The 12808-nt window shown below is 35.7% G+C and overlaps 1 protein-coding gene across 1 annotated transcript; it reads right to left on the bottom strand.

Annotated features, from left to right (window-relative positions):
* Nucleotides 1–583: 583 nt before the first annotated feature.
* LOC143635013 (DNA-directed RNA polymerase II subunit RPB2-like) lies at nucleotides 584–9664 on the bottom strand. Its single transcript, XM_077102935.1, has 24 exons — nucleotides 9369–9664; nucleotides 7836–8057; nucleotides 7461–7751; nucleotides 7104–7366; nucleotides 6930–7016; nucleotides 6724–6844; nucleotides 6576–6620; nucleotides 6347–6484; nucleotides 6172–6244; nucleotides 5352–5428; nucleotides 5137–5244; nucleotides 4936–5052; nucleotides 4699–4854; nucleotides 4508–4612; nucleotides 3843–3968; nucleotides 3672–3749; nucleotides 3499–3594; nucleotides 3295–3410; nucleotides 3128–3197; nucleotides 2994–3047; nucleotides 2773–2919; nucleotides 2402–2701; nucleotides 858–1280; nucleotides 584–767 (listed from the first exon to the last, which is right to left on the bottom strand). Exons 1-24 carry the CDS (start codon nucleotides 9615–9617, stop codon nucleotides 648–650), a joined length of 3582 nt encoding a protein of 1193 aa, XP_076959050.1. The 5' UTR covers nucleotides 9618–9664; the 3' UTR covers nucleotides 584–647.
* Between the last annotated feature and the right edge of the window lie 3144 nt (nucleotides 9665–12808).

Here is a 12808-nt window from a genome sequence, read left to right as displayed (position 1 = left end):
TCGAACTTTCGGATATCCAAATATTGGATATCCGAATTTTCATATTCGGATAGCGGTTTGGAATATTTCGGATATCCAAAAAATTTGTTATAATTATCAAATAATATATATTATTTATAAATTTCGGACATTTGTGATAATTCTTTGGATATTTCATATAACTTCACATATTTTGGATAATTTTTCGGGTAACTTGGATAATTTCCAGATATTTTAGGTATTTCATATAATTATCGGATATATGATATACTTTTAAAAACTAACTCTTAAACTTTTAAAGTAATGTTCTTTTTCAAAATTTGGATGTCTTAAATTTCGTATTCGGATGGTGAAATCCACTATGACACTACAAAATGTTCGGATATCGTATATCATGGACGGTAGTGATGGACTGGTGGTGGTTAAAGATGGTCGAAGAGGGTGGTTTTGTAAAGGTTGAAGATGTTGACTTTAGGGTTAATTGATTTTTAACTTCAGTAGTTCAGTTATCCACTTATCCTTCAAAGCCTACAAAAAACCTTGAATATTCAAATATGTCCACAGCATAAAAATTAATGGAAAAATAAACAAATGTTGTTAATTAGTTTTGCAAGAGTTCGTTTACATTATAATCATTGTCACATAAAGTTACTGTCCATATAGACATATCAAGCGCCTTTCTTCTTGCTATCTTTTGCTTGTTTCACGTCTTTCGTAAGCATCCTAGGCGCAATCGCCATTGACATAAGCTCCTGGAACAGCAGTTTACACGCGTACGGAATATGCACCTGCATATACATTTAATAACATACGTTGAGTCGACTTGTGTCTAAAAACAGACAATATCTAAATGAAGAAAAACCAAACCAACAACTCACCTGAACGATATCAGTTTTGTTCTTGCAGCCTCTACATTCGAAAGAGTTCTTTTTAAGATTAGCAACCGCAATCAACCCACACCGTTCACACACATGAACCCGATACGCATCACTCTGGTCAAACAACCTTTCCTTGAGAAAATGAGCAGCACCATGAGCAATCATACAGTCTCGTTCCATCTCCCCAAACCGCAGCCCACCGTCACGTGATCGTCCCTCAGCTGGCTGCCTGGTAAGAATCTGAACCGGGCCCCGCCCACGGGAATGGATCTTGTCATCCACCATATGCTTTAACCTTTGGTAGTAAGTCGGCCCGAGGAATATCATAGCTGGAAGCCTCCGACCCGTATGACCGTTGTACATTGTCTCGAACCCACGCATCTGGTACCCACACTTGTGTAACGCCTTACTGATATTATCCACCTGCCACATCATCAACGCCATGCCATTAACATCTTAATTAGAACCAAATTATATTATAATAGTAACTGGTGATTTACCCGCGCGTTGCGCGGTAAAACTCGGGTGTCGCAACTGCGAGTCAACGCGAATTTAGTCAGTATTAACTATGTTTGTTACGGTATTGGAAATAAAAGAAATTGAAAACAAAAAATATATATATAAATTGAGGCAGGTCAATGGCGTGGCGCAGTTGGTCACGTACAACAACAATGAGTCAACGCGAATCTAGTCGGTAATTGCTACATTCGTTATGGTATTGGAAATAAAACAAAATGAAAAAAAAATAAAAATAGAGGTGAGTCACTGGGGTGACGTCAGTCGGGCCTAGACGCTGAGGCAGTAACTCAACGACATTCGTATAACATATAATTTTTTTGTTAACATATTTAAAACAATGTTTATTCGGTCGGTAAACCCGGTCGTTGGTAAAACTCAATCGTTGCAGCGGCAAGTCGACTGATATTCGGGAGTTGTGGAGGTGAGTCAGTAAAACCAGGGCGCTGGTAAAAATACGAGTTTCTCGGCGGTGGGTCAACGCAAATTTTGTCGATTTCGTTTACATTTGTTACGGTAAGGAAACTAAAATAAACTTCGGTAAAACCGTAGGTTGTTAAAACCCAAGTGTTGTCGGTACTGGACGTTTCGAACATTGCGACAGTGAGACGACACGAATTCGGTAAAACAAAACAAAACGTTTGTTACGAATCTAGAAAAAAAAACAACAAAAAAATCGATTGATAAAACTTAGATGTTTTAGAAGTTGGATTTATAATAAACTTGTTTTTTAAATACTTTGGAATTATGCTAAATCAAAACTTATTTTAAACAGGCCTGATGGCCCAAAATAATGACACGGCGAAAAAAAAATTGGGAAAACTTACATTTGGACCCGTGTAGAGATTTGAACCCTGGCAAACAAAGGAAACACTAAATTCTAACAATAACTCCATAGCCAACGGACCAGAACTACTATAGTTATTTTGCTTGCACAAGTATCTTATATATATGAAATTCTTGGAACCCATATCAGTTTGTGGCACCAAATTTCTCTTTTACTTCTATTAGATAATAAGGTGACTTACAGTAACGTCTGTGAAGGGCGTGGCGTCTCCTTCTTTGCCCATATGTGCAGCAACTTTCCCCATGATACACTCGATAAGTTGACCGATGGTCATACGGGACGGTATAGCGTGTGGGTTGACTATGATATCCGGAGTGATGCCTTCAACGGTCCACGGCATGTCTTCTTGCGTGTAAGTCATACCCACGGTTCCCTTTTGGCCGTGTCTACTACTAAACTTATCTCCAATTTGGGGTATTCTTACGGATCTTACTCGCACTTTCACGAACCGCAGCCCGTCTGCATTTGTAGTCAGCAGTACCTGTAGGTGGAAAACAAACGGGTCAAGAAATGCTCAAAACAGGTTGACTCAGCAAGAAGACGGGTAATTACCTGGTCAACCATTCCATTTTCACTGTGACGTAAGCTTGTACTGTGATCGCGACGAGTGTAACGCGAGGCTTGACCTTGAGCAGCATCATCTTGAGCTATTGGTGTTGTTTTCCCAATTATTACATCTTCGCCTCCAACTCGTGTGCCCTATATTATAGCGATTAATGTTTTTAGGAAAATAAGAGAGTATAATTTGATTATTTAAAAAACTGAGCACTCACGGGAGGGGCTAAACCGTCATCATCCAACTTATCGTACGAACCATGCCTCATACCCTGTAAAATTTAAGTATAAAGTGTTCAAAATCGACCTGTTTAGACATAAATGGATGGGTTAAGAAAAAAATGAAGGTTACCATGGTATTAGCTCTATCGGGTCGGCCAAAATCTTCTTTCACAAGTGTCCCCATTTTCTTTTCTTCATCTCTGAAAAAGATTTTTAAAAACATAAAAGAAAAATAAAAAAATGCATTAATAAAATGTTTTATAAAACAGAACAGAATAACAGGTAGACTGAGAGCACCTGTATGAGCGGAAGAAAAGTGATCTGAAGAAGCCACGGTCTATTGATGATTGGTTCATAATAACCGAATCTTCCTGGTTGTATCCAGAATAACAGGAAATCGCCACAATTGCATTCTAAAAAAAGGAGACTTTTTAGAAAAAGTATTCACAGTCATATAAATCTAGAACACTTTATTATTATTAAATACATTAGAATGCTTACAATGCCAGCTGGAAGTTGTCTAAAGTGCAAGTGCTCCATTGCTCGAGTAGTCACAAGTGGTTTTTGAGGATAGTAAAGAACATACGCCAATGTATCCTAAAACAAACATAATTGCAACTAAATTGTAAGAAAATAGCCGCTTTTTGTAAATAAGAAAAAAACTTGTTACGTACCATACGAAATTGGAAGTTGGTGACATATATTCCCATAGCTTGCTTTCCCATGGCTGATTGGTATGTGTTACGTGGAGACTGATTGACACATAAAATAACAAATTATAGTCATCTAAAAAAATCGTTGTGCTAATAAATTATAGTTTCAATGTAAAATAAAACTAAAATTACCTGATTGTGGTCAGGAAAGGGTATGATAGATGCACAAACACCCAAAATTAGTGAAGGATGGATTTCACAATGAGTGTAAGTATCCGAATATGATTCATCAGGATTTAGCCTCGCGCTTACAAGATCCTACATAAAACAAAAAATGCTTTTTTATTAAACAACCAATACATTATATATGATTAATTTATGAGCCTCCCGCTTACAAGATCTTACAAGTTACAATTATTAAAAATATACAACTTGTAAACAAATAATACACCAAGAATGTTTAATCTATTAGCCTCACACTTACAAGATCCTACACCCGTTGAAATTATACAATTTTTAAACATATAATACACTAAATATGATTATTTTATTACAACCGGTTGAAGAGGAGGCGCCAAAGGGTGTAGAGCCCCCTTTGGGCACTAGGCTGTTAACGATGCCAAGGGGGAAAGTGAGTGGGGCCACATCCAATTCCAACTAATCAAAATGCCCCACTCACAATTTATATATAAAAATAAATTTAATAAAAAAAAAAGATTACATAATAATTGTTTTTCAGTTAAACCATTACGCGTTTTGAGTGAAAAGTTAGTGAATGTCCCTCCACCTATGTGGCGGTAATTTTAGTTAAGTGAAAGTCCCTCCACTACACATGGTCTAGGTGTCGATCTACTTACATTTATGGTCATGGAAATCATAGTAGTCTCCTCTTCTTCTGTATCAATATATTCAATGAATCCGTTTGACACAAGATCATGCCACCCTCCATCTTCTGGTCTTTCCTGTATACAAGCAAGAAGTTAGTATTATTATTACCACTAATATCATAAACGAGCTAAATGTCAAGAAACTAAAATCCTATTATTACCCTTTGTTGCAGCTTTTGGATGTCTCTCTTTTTTATTAAAAGTCTTTGCTTCTCAACAATGAAAAGCGGACGACTGCAACGACCATAATCGGTATAAATTCGAAGTTCTTTCAATCGAATATCTCGAACGACGCCAACTTCCGTGTTCACATCAACCTAAAAATAACAATAATTTATGACAAAAGACACCCAAAAATCTTGATCATGATTGATAGCATTATTTATATCAATACTCACCCGTCTTCGTAATCTCCTCAAGGTTCTAACCAACATATCAGGATCACGATGAATTCCGACCCACAAACCATTGACAAAAATTTTTGTAGCTTGTGGGATGACAGCAGGAGATATTTCCTAAAAGTGTAGCAAATAAAATTATAGAAAAGGAAAATAGTAACGAAAATTATTATTATTATATAAAAAAATTAAGGTGTTTACCTCGAAATTCTCTGTTCCCCATTCTTCTAAAAACTCAAGAATTGGGTATGCAGCTGATCCAACAGTTATGTAAACCATTAATGCAAGGTTTTTCACCAGCCCACATGCCTATAAGAACAGCCAAATAAAACCAAATCAATGTGTGTATCTTGATAATATTATTATTTACTAGATTTGTATGCATCAGTATTAAAAAGTAAAGATCTCAAACTCACCTGTCCTTCAGGGGTTTCTGCAGGACACATCATTCCCCATTGTGAGTTGTGCAGTTGTCTTGGTTTTGCCAATTTTCCTGTTTAATGCATTAAAACAAAATTAAAAACCAGTTAAATAAAAAAAAAGTTAATTACACAGATGGTCCTTGCGGTTTGCCCATATTGCATGTTTATTCCCTACCATTCCAGAATTACGCAGGTAGTCCCTATTGTTCACCCAAACATAACATAAATGGTCCTTGGAGCGGCTAAAGATTAATTTTTCTGTTAAAATCTAATAAAAAGACCAAAATACCGACCATTTAAAAACAAAATGAAGTTGTCTAAATAATAACTTTATTATTATGTTACGTTTGGGATGAATAGTAGAGACTACCGATGTAAATTTAAAAGGGTGTGTTGGAAGTTATTGATTAGGAGCTGAAAGTTGAGAGTTGAATCGGCTCAACTTTTAAGAGATGGTGATGAGGAAAATCATAGTAATGAGAAAGATTGATTTGAATTAATTAGCAAAGATAATTCAAAGTTTTTATTTAGTTTCTTATTTTAAGAGTTCGCAATTGAGTCAAGTTAGGTAGCTTTTCTGTCAAGTTGCTGTAATACAAACAGAGGCTCTATGGTCAATGTATTGTGTGGTCTTTTGTTCTTAAATTTAAAACGTGACTTATCACCAAAATCATGTATTCAAGTGAGTATGCTTGATCGATTATTCCCAACAATGTGGAGACTAAACATGCAATTTGAGCAAACGACAAGCTAATTATGATATCCTAAATCATCAAAAATCCAGAAAAAAATGTTATAAAAGTAATAAGCTTACCTTCACGTCCTATAGGCGAATTTAATCTTCTCAAATGTGACAAAGTAGAAGCATATGTCAAACGATTCAACACCTGTAGAATTCATTAGCCATATGTGAGAAAAAGAATTTTAACCCCCACACGCCTCATAGAATGGCACTACTGTTGTAATAAAAAAGGGTAAAAGAAACAGGCCTGTGAAACACCAGCCCTTGTACCAGCTGCATTCGCTTGCCCCCAATTCCCAGTAGCAAGAGAATATTTAAGACCGCTTGTAATCGTTTTTGCTTTAATTGCAAATTGCAAATTAACATCCTTCCCATTATCCACACACTACAAATTTATGAAATCAAGATTATAGCAATGTAGTAACTAGCAAACAATACGCATTTTATAAACTTAAAAGTTAAAAATTTTCCATTACCTTTTGTACATATCCTCTTACATCTCTCGTTAACTTACGAAAAAGCTGCATAAAAACACGAGGTAACAATTTCATATACACTGATACCTACTAATACAATAATCCAGCTTCTAAAATATTAAAAACATTTTAAGACAATAAAACTCACCATTCTAAATAGGCCACCAAGCAATGGACCCGCAAGATCAAGCCTCTTGTTGCCGTAATGATCCCGATCATCTTCAGCCCTCCGTCCAAGAGCACATAACAAAAGACGGTGGATAATGTATCTAATAACAGTAAAAAATGTTACTTGTACTTAAAAATAGAAATAAAAAGGATTAACGATATTATTAACTAAAAATGAAGATTTACCCAAAATAGTATGCCTTCTTTGTTTCACAATATTCTTCAACTCCCACGTGAGGAAGCATTTCCTTTTGAAGAATATCACGAGCGTACCTATGAGTTACAAAGGGTTATAAAAACAAAAAAGTATAATAATGATATTGACCTTATTATCTAATACAATATTAACAAAGAACATACTTAATTCTCTTTTCTTTTGTGACACCAACAGTTGATCCTCTTTTTCCAATATAATCTAAGGCCACTTGCTGATTTTGTATAACAAATGCTTCTTCCAATGAAGGACGCAGCAACTCCATCATTTGAGTGTCAGCAAAATCATAACATATGTGTTCTAATATATCTTTATCAGCAACAAATCCCAGTGCTCGAAACACAATAATAATAGGAATATCAGCTCGAATATATGGAAGTGTAACACGGATATATTGACCTGAAGAACCCTGCAATTCAAAATACATTTGAGACTAGTGTATCAAAGATAATTATAATAATAATAATAATAATAAAATTCAACACTTGATTGATATATCATACCCCTTTGGCACTGGTCCTAGCAAGCATGCGGACAAACATGGTACTAGGGGGCCTATTTTGAGATTCTGCCATTGATCGAACCTCTGCCACATAAGCATACTTGTTCGGTTGTCTCTTTTTAAACACATAGACATGATTGGTGCTCATTTTCTCTTGAGCAATTAAAACCTTTTCACTCCCATTGATGATAAAATATCCACCTTGATCATATGGACACTCTCCAAGCTCGGTCAAATCCTTTTCAGAGTTTTGAAATAGTGTACAGTAACTTGACCGTAGCATAATCGGAACCTGAAATTTGTAACAATATTAACAACCAGGTAAACTTTCGCAATTCAAGATTTCGAAGTAATAATTATTTCATTTTAATAGTACCTTTCCAATAAAAACTTTAGCAAAATCCTGAGTTTCTGTGACTTCTTCACCATCATGGCCTTTCTTGATAGCCCTTTTTGTTACATCAACATACAACGGTGCAGAATATGTTAGATTTCTCAGCCTTGCTGCTTTTGGAAACAATGTGGCGGTTTCTCCGTCTGATTCAGTCATCATCGGTTTACTCAAATAAATCTGACCAAAGCTGATTTTATAAATAGTCTGCAAATGAAAGAAGACACATACATCAGACACACAACATAAAGATATGCCTTTTCTCGTTTACTGTCTAAAGAAAGTATTTATTTTCTGCTTTTGAAACCTGAATTCCTGAAATATAACCTAATCCTAAAGGACATCACAATGTGCCAATATGCAGCAATTTGTTCACTTCAATATTATTCCCATTCTTAATCAAACCCTTATATCATTGTCAACTTCATACTATTCAATTTCAATCTGCCAGCTAAAACCGACACAACCAAAATAAAAAATCTCTTCCCAGTAGAGTTTCAATAATCTAACTAAATTCAAATCAAATTTTATTAATTTTACTCAAATAACCTAGGGTTCCACAATTAAATTACATACATTTTCAACTATTTTATACATTTTGAAAAAAAAAAAAAAAACTTAACGAGCCTAAAGCTCAGCTCGAGCTTGACTGTGCAATGTGAAATTAATACATAGAAGTCCAAAAGAGTTTAAAACTTAAAAAAACAAGCCTAAACGAACTTCACAAACAAGGCTCGCGCTCAATAACTAAACGAGCTTTATCTAAAGTTCAGGCTCTGCTATGTCGTATCAAGCTTTTATCAATCCGATTTCAAGTAGCTCGCAAACAGCTCAGCTCATTTGCACCCCTAACTATCCTCAAATTTTCATAATTCAACTACGAAATCCACAGTCACATTAATCTAAATCCATCCATTCAAACTAGGGTCCCACAATCTTCACCAAACTCAAAACCTTAATTTTAAAGGATCCAAAAGGAACCAACGGACGAACCTTGGCTCATTTATTATTTATTAATTAAACTAAATACATTTTTAACTATTTTGAAAAGAAAAAAAAAACTTAACAAGCCAAGCTTAAAGCTCGCTCGAGTGAGTCCAAAAGAATTTAAAACCTAAAAAAGCGAACCTCAACAAACTTCACATACAAAGCTCGAACTCGGGCTCAATAACTAAACGAGCTTTATCTAAAGTTCATGCTCCGCTCGTTTCGAGCTTTTTATCTTTACGATTTCGAGTAGCTCTCAAATAATATAATTTTTGTCACATCGTTTAGTGCTCTTTTATTTAAATCTCGAGCTCGGCTCATTTACAATGTATTAATTAAATTATATACATTTACTATTTTTAACTACTTTAATATATTTCAAAAAAAAAAAAACATTTAACTGAGCCAAAAGAATGAAGCTTTTTATCGTATCTCGGCTCATTTGCACCCCTAATTGTCTCATAATTCAAGTATTAATTCTTCCACAGTCACATTAATCTCAAAACCCTAATTTTAATCGAACGAACGGACCTCTGCAAAATCGGGTTGGTGACCGGGATTATGCTGAGATTCGGGTCGGATCTCGATATCAGCAGACTCGTCAACGATTTCCTGCATTGTGTTTTGAATAAACTCGTCGAATGAGTCAAGCTGCTGACGAACGAGTCCTTTTTCTTCAAAATACGAACTGATAACCGCCCAGGCATCCTCCTGTGTTATATCTTCTTCTTCGTCGTCGTTGTATTCTTGATGAGGATCGTACTCTTCTTCCAAATCCATTATTTGATTCAGAGGTTTTGAAAGAAAGAAAGAAAACAAGTAGCGAGGGTTTTAGGGTCTGCTGTGAAACAAACAAATGAGTTCACTATTTATAAGGTCGAATTCTTTTTCTTTTTCTTTTTCTTTTTCTTTTTCTTTTATTTTATGTTTTATTATTATTATTATTATTATTATTATTGAACGCTAGCAAATCGTTAGACACACGAGTATATACAACAAACAAAACATAAGCAAACACAACTCCCAACCCGCTTGAGAGCCCTTTACAGCCGAAAGCTACGCTAATGTTCTTGATCTAAAGGAAACTCTAACGCCTTTAATTTTCTTTGTTTTTGAGTTTAAGATACGTTACATTAGGATTTTAATTTTATGGTTGAGACGGTCTTAGTAGAGATGGGGCAAACAATACCAGCTACCTAAGCCAAATCGAAATCAAACCAATTTGAAACTAATTATGTAGAAACTGGTTTTGGAACCGACTGAAACTGTAGGTTCGGAATTGGTTTGTAACTCTCTCTACTAAAATCGGCAAAAACCGATCGTAACCCGAACGAAACCAATCGTAAACCAGTCAAGAAACCGGTTTAAACAAAAAAAATATTGAAATTGATCATAAACTGTGTTCCAAGCTCGTCCTCCCCGACAGATTTTGAACCAAGTTCATCAATTCCGTGCATTTTTGTGGGCTTACCAAAATCGTCGGCAACGACGGTTTTTTAATTGCTTTCGTCGCCGCTGACGAGTTTTAACAATTGGAACACGTGACAGTCTTTTGATTAGTTGTTAAAACTCGTTAGTGTGATTACAAATGTATCGCCGTCAACGAGTTTTGTATGGATGTTTTGGGAATTTCAAATAAAAGGACATATAGGGATTTTCTCTCCTCCAAGGCTTCATTGGGAATTTTTCCTGCTTAGTTTTCGTTTGTTTTTTTTTTACTCTAAGATATGTTTCACATCAGGATTTTAATTTTACGGTTGAGTCACTCTAGAGCTATTTTGAATAAACAAGCTCGGGCTTCATTTAGCCTTGTGGGCCGATTGTAATTGTGATAATGGTAAGGTTAAACTACAATAATAAAGTGTCACAAATGTTGAATAAACCCCAATAATAATAATAATAATAATAATAGAAATCATTCGAGTAATAAAACTCTAAACCAAACGAACTAAAATCGAAAAGTAATTCAAAGACGAAAAAATCAAGTAGAATTGTGGTCTTATTTTTAGTTGGGTTGTGAAAATCGAAAAAATCCTAGAAAAAACAAAAGGAAGTTTTTGATCAGCAGTTTCACTTGGAGAGCTTAATTAAAGAAGTGAAACTGTTGTTGATTCTCTTTATATCTGACAATCCAACTTTAGTAGGGATGGCAAAAATCCCCGAATCCGACGGGGAAACCCGAAAACCGGCTTATTTCGGGTCGGGTCGGGTTTTGTTTTTTCGGTTTCGGGTCGGGTTTCGGAGATTGTTTCGGGGATTGTTTCGGGTTCAGGTTCGGGTTCGGGTTCGGGTACCCCCGCCCCGACCCGCCCCGATATAATATATAAATATAAATATAAATAATATATATATATATATATATATTAAAAACCTACATCCAGACATCTTAATTCTTACATGTTAATTTTGACTAAAATAGCTTGAGGTCAACCAAATCCAACACCAATGGTGAAGCGATAACTTGCACCGCCGCAATCCAAGCACCGCCACACCACCTTGCGTCACTGCCTCCACACCACCTTGTGTCGCCGCCTCCACCCGCCATCGCACCAGCTAGCACCGATACCGCACATCCACCACTGGTTGTTGCCGCTGCTACATAATCAATATGTAAGTTTTGTGATGGATTCTTGAACAGTTGACCATAGACTTCATAAGCATATTACTAAGGTTTTGGTCAAAATTACCCAGAATAGTCAATTTCGGGTCGGGTCGGATCGGTTTCGGGTTTTCGGGTTCGGGGACGGGGCGGGTCGGGGGGGTACAAAAAACCAAACGGGGAATCCCCGAATTAAACCCGACGGGTAATGGGGCGGGTACGGGGATGGTTTTTGGTTTCGGGTTCGGGTTCGGGTTAAGCAAAACCCGCCCCAAACCCGCCCCGTTGCCATTCCTAAACTTTAGTGAATGATAATTGTGTCATGTGCATGTGGTTTGTATTCATTTATGTTTCAAAGATTCTTGTGTTAATTTGATAGACTTGATCGTGTACAATACACCCTAGTTGGCTTAGTTAAGGGTAAGATGATTGGTGTGTAGTTGTGTAAGTATATTGATCTTGCCCTATGTTAAGTGTATGATTAATATAAGTTACTTCCATGTGGCCGATTAAGCAATTTAATTAAGTTTTGCAAGTTAGTAACCAATGGAGAAATGATTGCAAGTTTCTAATCTCTATAGTTTATTTCAACTTTTTTGTGTTACTTGTTTCTTAATGCCATTGCAAAGTAAGTTTACATAATCAAATAAAAGATGTTATACTGATCACATGTTTCTCATAAATACAATGCTCAAAGTATTCTAGCTATTTAGTTTAATTGGGTTTTTAGCTTGAACGACACTCATCAGGGGGGAGGGGGTTATAACAAATTCAAGACTAGAAAAATGAAAGTCGCATAATCAAACTAAAACTTTGAAAAACTCTTTATTTGTTATAATTTATGAAAAATTCTACTAATTTTTACATTGTTTTGAAAAATTAAATATTAAAAGACAATTTCAACACTAAGGTAATTTCTTAACTTGGTAGGCTTCGATCACTAACATTCATAGTGCAATGATCCTTGACTTAAACGATCAATGCAAGATGTCACGTTGTTCAGACATTCACTCAATTTAACTCCAACCAAGTGAAATTCATTGATTAAAGTCAACTCGTTACTCAAATCTCATGTTGTTTAGATCATAATGTGAAGGTTGCATTGATAGAAGTACGGTTATAATCAAACGCACATGCCGTTCGGAATGTGTAATTAGATTGTGTAATTCTATAACGAGTCTAAAATCATAAACAAACGTAAACAGTTATTTGTTCCTTTTGTCAAATATTAAATACTACTTAGGTTTTAAAACATGAACTCTATTATAATGATTAACAAAATGGTCAAATGCTAGTTTTCAACAATAGGGTACACCGGTTCGGAGCAGCAGACTCGGGTTTTTGGAGGTGGACGTGCGGGCTCGCACGAGTT

This window comes from Bidens hawaiensis, unplaced genomic scaffold (genome assembly GCF_021521415.1).
Source record: "Bidens hawaiensis isolate Kalapana, Puna unplaced genomic scaffold, B.hawaiensis_p1.1 tig00007372_1, whole genome shotgun sequence".
Classification (NCBI taxonomy): Eukaryota; Viridiplantae; Streptophyta; class Magnoliopsida; order Asterales; family Asteraceae; genus Bidens; species Bidens hawaiensis.
Note: the sequence above shows the minus strand (reverse complement) of the source record. Positions and strands in the feature narration are given on the sequence as shown.